This window comes from Arctopsyche grandis, chromosome 2, assembly GCF_051622035.1.
Source record: "Arctopsyche grandis isolate Sample6627 chromosome 2, ASM5162203v2, whole genome shotgun sequence".
NCBI classification, from domain to species: domain Eukaryota; kingdom Metazoa; phylum Arthropoda; class Insecta; order Trichoptera; family Hydropsychidae; genus Arctopsyche; species Arctopsyche grandis.
The window spans coordinates 196,477-205,772 of NC_135356.1; the positions used below are offsets into that span (position 1 = coordinate 196,477).

Sequence of the window (9,296 nt, forward strand, 5' to 3'; positions counted from 1 at the left end):
ATGTCCAATTCTTTGATTTCGGTGATGGTTAGGTTCAGATGGTTGAGGTTTGGTTGGATAAGAACTTTTTGTGGATATTTTGGCAATGTTGAATTCTTTGACTTCGGTGATGGTAAGGTTAGGTTGGGTTAGGTATGGTGAGGTAAGCACGTTTTGGGAATATTTTGGCAATGTCCAATTCTTTGATTTCAGTGACGGTAAGGTTCAGATGGGTGAGGTTTTTTTAGGATATGAAATTTTCGTGGATATTTTGGCAATGTCCAATTCTTTGATTTTGGTGATGGTTAGGTTCAGATGGGTGAGGTTTGGTAGGATAAGAACTTTTTGTGGATATTTTGGCAATGTCGAATTCTTTGACTTTGGTGATGGTAAGGTTAAGTTGGGTTAGGTTTTGTGAGGTAAGCACGTTTTGTGGATATTTTGGCAATGTCGAATTCTTTGACTTCGGTGATGGTTAGGTTAAGTTGGGTTAGGTATGGTGAGGTAAAAACGTTTTGTGGATATTTTGGCAATGTCGAATTCTTCGAATTCGGTGATGGTTAGGTTAGGTTGGGTTAGGTTTGGTGGGGTAAGAACGTTTTGTGGATATTTTGGCAATGTCGAATTCTTTGACTTGGGTGATGGTTAGGTTAGGTTGGGTTAGGTATGGTGAGGTAAACACGTTTTGTGGATATTTAAGCAATGTCCAATTCTTTGATTTCGGTGATGGTTAGGTTCAGATGGTTGAGGTTTGGTTGGATAAGAACTTTTTGTGGATATTTTGGCAATGTTGAATTCTTTGACTTCGGTGATGGTAAGGTTAGGTTGGGTTAGGTATGGTGAGGTAAGCACGTTTTGGGAATATTTTGGCAATGTCCAATTCTTTGATTTCAGTGACGGTAAGGTTCAGATGGGTGAGGTTTTTTTAGGATATGAAATTTTCGTGGATATTTTGGCATGTCCAATTCTTTGATTTCGGTGATGGTTAGGTTCAGATGGGTGAGGTTTGGAAAGATAAGAACTTTTTGTGGATATTTTGGCAATGTCGAATTCTCTGACTTCGGTGATGGTTATGTTAGGTTGGGGTTGGTATTGTGAGGTAAGCACGTTTTGTGGAAATTTTGGCAATGTCCATTTCTATGATTTTTGTGATGGTAAGGTTCAGATGGGTGAGGTTTGGTAGGATAAGAACTTTTTGTGGATATTTTGGCAATGTCGAATTCTTTGACTTTGGTGATGGTAAGGTTAAGTTGGGTTAGGTTTTGTGAGGTAAGCACGTTTTGTGGATATTTTGGCAATGTCGAATTCTTTGACTTCGGTGATGGTTAGGTTAAGTTGGGTTAGGTATGGTGAGGTAAAAACGTTTTGTGGATATTTTGGCAATGTCGAATTCTTCGAATTCGGTGATGGTTAGGTTAGGTTGGGTTAGGTTTGGTGGGATAAGAACGTTTTGTGGATATTTTGGCAATGTCGAATTCTTTGACTTCGGTGATGGTTAGGTTAGGTTAAGTAAGGTATGGTGAGGTAAGCACGTTTTGTGGATATTTTGACAATGTCCGATTCTGTGATTTCGGTGATGGTTAGGTTCAGTTGGGTTAGGTTTGGTTGGATAAGAACTTTTTGTGGATATTTTGGCAATGTTGAATTCTTTGACTTCGGTGATGGTAAGGTTAGGTTGGGTTAGGTATGGTGAGGTAAGCACGTTTTGTGAAAATTTTGGCAATGTCCAATTCTTTGATTTCAGTGACGGTAAGGTTCAGATGGGTGAGGTTTTTTTAGGATAAGAACTTTTTGTGGATATTTTGGCAATGTCGAATTCTCAGACTAAGGTGATGGTAATGTTAGGTTGGGTTAGGTATTGTGGGGTAAGCACGTTTTGTCGATATTTTGGCCATGTCCAATTCTTTGATTTCGGTGATGGTTAGGTTCAGATAGGTGAGGTTTGGTAGGACATGAACTTTTTGAGGATATTTTGGCAATGTCGAATTCTCTGACTTTGGTGATGGTTAGGTTAGGTTGGGTTCGGTTTGGTGAGGTAAGCACGTTTTGTGGATATTTTGGCTATGTCCAATTCTATGATTTTTGTGATAGTAAGGTTCAGATGGGTGAGGTTTGGTAGGATAAGAACTTTTTGTGGATATTTTGGCAATGTCGAATTCTTTGACTTTGGTGATGGTAAGGTTAAGTTGGGTTAGGTTTTGTGAGGTAAGCACGTTTTGTGGATATTTTGGCAATGTCGAATTCTTTGACTTCGGTGATGGTTAGGTTAAGTTGGGTTAGGTATGGTGAGGTAAAAACGTTTTGTGGATATTTTGGCAATGTCGAATTCTTCGAATTCGGTGATGGTTAGGTTAGGTTGGGTTAGGTTTGGTGGGATAAGAACGTTTTGTGGATATTTTGGCAATGTCGAATTCTTTGACTTGGGTGATGGTTAGGTTAGGTTGGGTTAGGTATGGTGAGGTAAACACGTTTTGTGGATATTTTGGCAAAGTCCAATTTTTTGATTTCGGTGATTGTTAGGTTCAGTTGGGTTAGGTTTGGTGGGGTAAGCACGTTTTGTGGATATTTTGGCAATGTCCAATTCTTTGATTTCGGTGTTGGTTAGGTTCAGATGGGTGAGGTTTGGTAGGATAAGAATTTTTTGTGGATATTTTGGCAATGTCGAATTCTCTGACTTCGGTGATGGTTAGGTTAGGTTGGGTTAGGTTTTGTGAGGTAAGCACGTTTTGTGGATATTTTGGCAATGTCCAATTTTTTGATTTCGGTGATGGTTAGGTTCAGATGGGTGAGGTTTGGTGGGATATGAATTTTTTGTGGATATTTTGGCAATGTCGAATTCTCTGACTTCGGTGATGGTTAGGTTAGGTTGGGTTAAGTACGGTGAGGAAAGCACGTTTTGTGGATATTTTGGCAATGTCCAATTTTTTGATTTCGGTGATGGTTAGGTTCAGATGGGTGAGGTTTGGTAGGATAAGAACTTTTTGTGGATATTTTGGCAATGTCGAATTCTTTGACTTCGGTGATGGTGAAGTTAGGTTGGTTTAGGTATGGTGAGGTTAACACGTTTTGTGGATATTTTGGCAATGTCCAATTCTTTGATTTCGGTGATGGTTAGGTTCATTTGGGTAAGGTTTGGTGGGGTAAGAACGTTTTGTGGATATTTTGGCAATGTCAAATTCTTTGACTTCGGTGATGGTTAGGTTAGGTTGGATTAGGTATGGTGAGGTAAGCACGTTTTGTGGATATTTTGGCAATGTCTAATTCTTCGATTTCGGTGATGTTTAGGTTCAGATGGGTGAGGTTTGTTGGGGTATGATTTTTTTGTGGATATTTTGGCAATGTCGAATTCTCTGACTTCGGTGATGGTTAGGTTAGGTTGGGTTAGGTATGGTGAGGTAAGCACAACCAATGAGGTAATCGATACCAACAACAACTACGTTGCTAACGGCTTTATGCGCTTGCAGCAAAACGAAATAACATTAAATATGACCAATGCGCATGTGTGTGCTGAATAAATAATAATTGGCAACGGTGAAATTTTGCATTGGTTAGATTGGATTCGGCAAACGAATTAGACACATTGCTTTGAAAAACTCGAATTACTATCATTTACACACACCCACGGTGAATCGTAACACTGTTGACTGGAGACAAGAGACAAAGTTAGTGTTAAAGTGTCCATCACAACATAAACGTCTAACAACAGCTCATTAATAACAATAACAACTACGTTGCTAACGACTTGTTGCGATTACGGCAGATCAAAGTACCACTTACAACGACCAAAATAAATAGTGTGCGAGCGCGTACCGATTGAAAAACTAACGATCACGGTGAACTTTTTAGTCGGAGAAATTGGAATAATGACAACAATGGCTAGCATATCTTTGGAAATGTGTGAGATTACTGCTAAAGTAGCTCTCGAGCAGAAGGTATTCCACAAATTAGAATTAATTCTAATTGATCTCAATAGCAAAATACGTAAAAATACCTATGTTCCAATCAAGGATGGAATTGAAGAGGCAATGATAGCCTTTAATACATATAAAGACATAAAACTAGACCTGTTTAAGCATAGATTACAAACTTAAACACTAATAGAACTCAATCCCACCTCGAGCGATATTTTAAAGAATCCTCCAAATGCTTTAATACCGGAAAATCCCGCAATCATGGACTCGGCATCCTCACTAGATCAACCAAAAGAGGATTCCTGGAAAGAAGTAAGGTCAAAAAAAAGGCGGAATAAAAAGAATAAAAGAACAAATAATACAAAGAACACCAACAACAACAACGATCGGCGTCAGCCAAACATTGAAAATAGCTTTCAAGATCGATATGCGCGATTTCCACCAGGCCCCAGAAATGAGGCTATAACAATAAAGTCAGACGGCACGGTGACATATGCAGACACCTTAAAGAAAATCAGAAAAGAAATTCCAATGGAGAATGTAGATGTTGCCGCTATTCGTCAAACAAAGGGTGGAGAAGTTCTTATAAAAATGCAAAAAGGAACAACAAAAACGGAAGAGCTAATGGGTGCGATTTCCGCGATTCTGGGCAATGGTGCGACTGTGAAGAAGCTCGTCCCTGGAGTCGTCATTGAAATACGGGACATCGATGGGGCCACGGATGAGACAGAATTGATGGAGGCATTAGCAAGCGCTTCACCACATGTGGTGAGAAATGCGCGATTGATCACTGTCAAACCGGCTTATGGAGGCACTCAGATGGCGATGGTCAAACTCCCGAGAGACGATGCCACTGAATTGATTAAGGCCGGAAGAATTCGAATCGGATGGGTCAATTGTCGTTTGAGGCCCCGAGTCCATATAATAAGATGCTTCAGGTGTCGGGGATTCGGACACATTGCGGTAGAATGCGCCAGCAAACAAGACAGAAGCAAAGAATGCAACAAGTGCGGAAGGCCATAAAGCTGTGATTTGTAAGAACGACCCACACTGCAGCATTTGTGAAGGAGAAAAAATAAGCAGCGGTCATCAGACCGGTAGTCGAAGCTGTGCAGCCCTCCGGACTGCTCTGAAAGGACGAACACAACAATGATCCGCATACTCCAGATCAATCTGAATGGATGCCAGGCGGCGCAGGATGTGATGATACAGACAGCAGAGGAGCGGCGAGCGGACCTCGTGATTGTGTCTGAACAGTACCGCAACATTCCTCATCGATGGTATTCGGATGCAAGCTCAAGATCTGCAATCTACACACCAACTGCCCACCTGCGAATCACGAATGCTGTTTCAATTGGCGTCCAAGGCTGGACGTGGGTGGAGATGAGGGGAGTGAGGTCCTATAGCTGCTATTTTTCTCCTAGTGCAACAATAGAGGAGTTCAAGAGAGATCTCGTCTGCCTTGAAGATGACGTGAGAACATCGACCTTACCTGTTGTCGTTGCCGGAGATTTTAACTCAAAAGCTCCAGAGTGGGGCTCTCAAACAACGGATCGCAGAGGTATTTTACTCTCTGAAATGGCATCGCATTTACATCTACATGCGGCCAACGTAGGAAGTGCTTACACGTTCGTTCGGGGCAGCACCGGATCGGTCATCGATGTCACATTTGCAGGTGAAACAATAATTGGCAGGATCCGAAAATGGCAAGTGCTTGACAGCTACTCTCACAGCGACCATCGCTACATTGGCTTCGAGTTGGTAGATCGCCTCGCCGGGCCACAAATGTTACCTTCTAGTTCTGGCTGGGGAGCTCGTAAGCTGGACATCGTAGCTTTGGAAGAAGCCGTTGCAGAACTTAGATCAAAAGTGACTGACGTCGCAAGCAGCGGGGTTGGAGCCGAAGACATTGCCAACTCATTAAATGACCTATTGAGTGAGAGCTGCGACGCATCGATGCCGAGACGCGGAGGTAAAAAGAGGCGCCCGGTCTTCTGGTGGACCGAAAACATCGCCATACTTCGCCGCGAGTGCTTAACCTGCAGACGCCGAGCACAACGACGGTCAAGCAATGAACAGCACAGAGTAAAATATCAAGAAGCCAGGATAGCTTTACGAAAAGCTATAAAAGAAAGTAAAGAGAGATGCTGGAAAGAGCTCTGCAAATCGATTGATGTGGATCCGTGGGGGAGCCCATATAAGATCATAAGGAAAAAGCTCCGAATTGGAACTGTCGATCCATATCTTGAAAATAAGGCGAGTCTTGAATTGGTCATAGATGGCCTCTTTCCGCAACACCCAGTGATGGAAAGACGATCGGCGAGCAGTACTGGTGATGAAATGCCGATTTTCACGGAGGAAGAAGTCGTAGCAGCCGCCAAACGAATAAATATTGAAAAGGCGCCGGGACCGGACTGCATTCCAAACGCAGTTATTAAAAGAATTGCCTTGAGCGATCCTGCGTTGCTGTTGACGACTTTCAATGCTTGTCTGTCGGAAGGAACCTTTCCAAAACCATGGAAAAGACAAAAACTCGTGCTGATTTCAAAAGGAAAGGGAGGCCCACCAGGACCCTCATCATACAGGCCACTCTGCCTACTTGACGGGGTAGGAAAGTTACTAGAGAGACTTCTCCTACAGCGACTACAACAACAGCTAGAAAACAGCGACACAGGACTGTCATCGCAGCAATTTGGATTTCGACCCGGTCGCTCAACTATTGACGCGATCAGTGAAGTCGTAAACACCGTAAGACTTACATGGCGTGGGAGCGTCAAGGCGAGCAAACATGTTGTGATGATCGCGCTCGACATAAAAAATGCATTCAACACTGCCAACTGGGGAAGGACTCTCGATGCATTAGTCACTATCAATGCTCCGGAAAAACTTATCAAGATGATCGAGAGCTATTTTTCGGACAGAATCCTTCTGTATGAATGCATGGGCAAAAAATACGAACGATCAGTCACTGCGGGCGTACCACAGGGATCGGTCCTGGACCCGGCGCTTTGGAATGTAATGTACGACGGCTTGTTGAAGATCCCAATGCCAGATGAAACGAGCCTGGTCGCCTTTGCTGACGATGTCGCGTTGCTTGTCACCGCAAAGAACACAACATCTTTACGCCTAAGAAGCAAAGAAGCCATAAGAAGGGTTAAAAAATGGCTCGTGGATGCGGGCTTGGTGCTCGCCGTCCAGAAAACTGAAGCTGTATTCTTCACAAGACGTAGAAAGCTGCTGCTTCCTCAAATAACAGTCAACGGTTTTGAGGTGACGTTCAGCAGATCACTGCGGTATTTGGGAGTGCAGTTAGATGACAAACTACGCTTTGCAAAACATGCGGAAAAAGCGGGAGCTAGGGCGGCCCAAATAGCAGAAGACCTCGCCAGACTGATGCCCAACATCGGTGGACCGAAACAGAGGAGAAGAAAACTATACTGTGAAGTAGTACACTCAGTCCTCCTGTACGGTGCTCCGATTTGGGCGGAAAAAACAAAGGTTGAGAGGACGAGGCTCAGCCTCGCTAGAGTACAAAGAAGAGCTGCATTAAGAGTCGCAGCGGCATACCGAACAGTATCAGAAGATGCCATCCTGGTGTTGTGCGCCATTCCACCGATCGACTTACTCGCTCTAGAACGACAAGCGATCTACAGAGGTGAAAATAAGAGTACAGCCAGAGAGACAACGATGATCAAATGGCAAGACAGATGGAACAGCTCTGAAAAAGGTCGATGGACACACCATCTCATCGGAGACCTAAAAGCGTGGTGCCAAAGAAAGAACGGTGAACTGAATCACCACACGACCCAAATACTCACAGGTCACGGATGCTTCGGGACCTACCTACACAAAATAGGAAAGGAAACAACTCCGAAGTGCCACCAATGTGAAAACGAGAAAGACGACGCGGCCCACACAACCTTTGATTGTCCAGCATGGGAAGACGACAGAAGAACATTCAGAACTGTAATCGGCGTAGAACACCTGACGCCGAGAAACATGATCTTCGACATACTGGATAGCGCAACTGCCTGGTCAGCGTGGGAAGCATTTGCTTCCACGATAATGAAAAATAAAGAAGAAGCAGAAAGAACCCGAGAACTCGAAGGAAGAGCCATAAATGGCTAAGACAAAACTGCTTTCCCGAAGCAAAACATGAAAATGTATCCGGGGAGCAGAGGTGTTAAGGGGGTGGGGTTTAGTCGGTAAAAATCCGACACTATCCTCCAGTTCGGGCTGGAGGATGTCTTTGGAAGATTCCCCACCTCCGACGATAAAAAAAAAAATTCGGGGGTGACCAACCCATGACTTTATCTATGTATTTGAGGAATATAAGAAGGTTACAAAACAAAATTCGATATTGAACTAATAACTATGATACAAATTGAGCGCAAATATATGCAAATACTTTCACAAGACAAAATTTCTACTTCCGGTTGGCGGATTTTGTTCAAATTTTTTTAATTATTTAAAATCAGTATACCTATTATACACATTTAATATCAAGAGGATAAAAATAATTTAAAAGGTCAAAATAAAATAATGAAATATTGTTTTTAAAAAAAATACTACTTTCGGTTTACGAATTCTGACCAAAACGTTACCAAATTTAAGTTAGTACATAAACAACACAAATATAAATTTTCAGCTTAATACGTTTAGGGGCGTGGACAGGATCCAGGCGACAACATTTTTGACCTTTCTAATAGGATAAAATCCCACTTCCGGTTCATTAAATTTGATAGTTTTATTTTTTATTTTTACTTAAAATCACTATCTCTATTGTACACAATAAATATCAAGACGCTTAAAATAATTTAAAAGGTCAAAATAAAATAATGAAAAAATAATGAAATATTGTTTTTAAAAAAAATACTACTTCCGGTTTACGAATTCTGACCAAAACGTTACCAAATCTAAGTTAGTACATAAACAACACAAATATAAATTTTCAGCTTAATACGTTCAGGGGTGTTGTCAGGATCCAGGCGACAACATTTTTGACCTTCCTTCCGGATGCTTCCGGAGGGAAAAAATCCCACTTCCGGTTTATTAAATTTAGTGATTTTTTTTTATTTTAATCACATTGATACAAGAATTATACTTGAATTTTTTCGTGAAGACCACACATGTTGAAGAGGTCCAAAAAAATAGTGGAAGACAAATCGAACAAAAGTAAACTGCCACTTCCGGTCGACGGACGCTTACCAAATTTTATACATAACTTGGTATTGAGCTTAAACTGATCGATATGAAATTTCAGTTCGATAAATCAAAAGGCTTTTGAGAAAAACCTCGATTCTCTAGAGTAAAAGTACTACTTCCGGTTCAGATAAAAATATTTAAAAATTATAAAATTATAAAAATTATTATTTCTAGTACATGTAAAAAAATTCAGTCCGATTC

General features: G+C 41.7%; 1 protein-coding gene across 1 annotated transcript; it reads left to right on the plus strand.

Moving 5' to 3' along the window:
- Window positions 1-5,039: 5,039 nt before the first annotated feature.
- Window positions 5,040-9,026, plus strand: LOC143922794 (uncharacterized). Its single transcript, XM_077446123.1, has 2 exons — window positions 5,040-5,775; window positions 9,013-9,026. The coding sequence occupies exons 1-2, from the start codon at window positions 5,040-5,042 to the stop codon at window positions 9,024-9,026; spliced, it is 750 nt and encodes a 249-aa protein (XP_077302249.1).
- The last annotated feature ends 270 nt before the right edge of the window (window positions 9,027-9,296 follow it).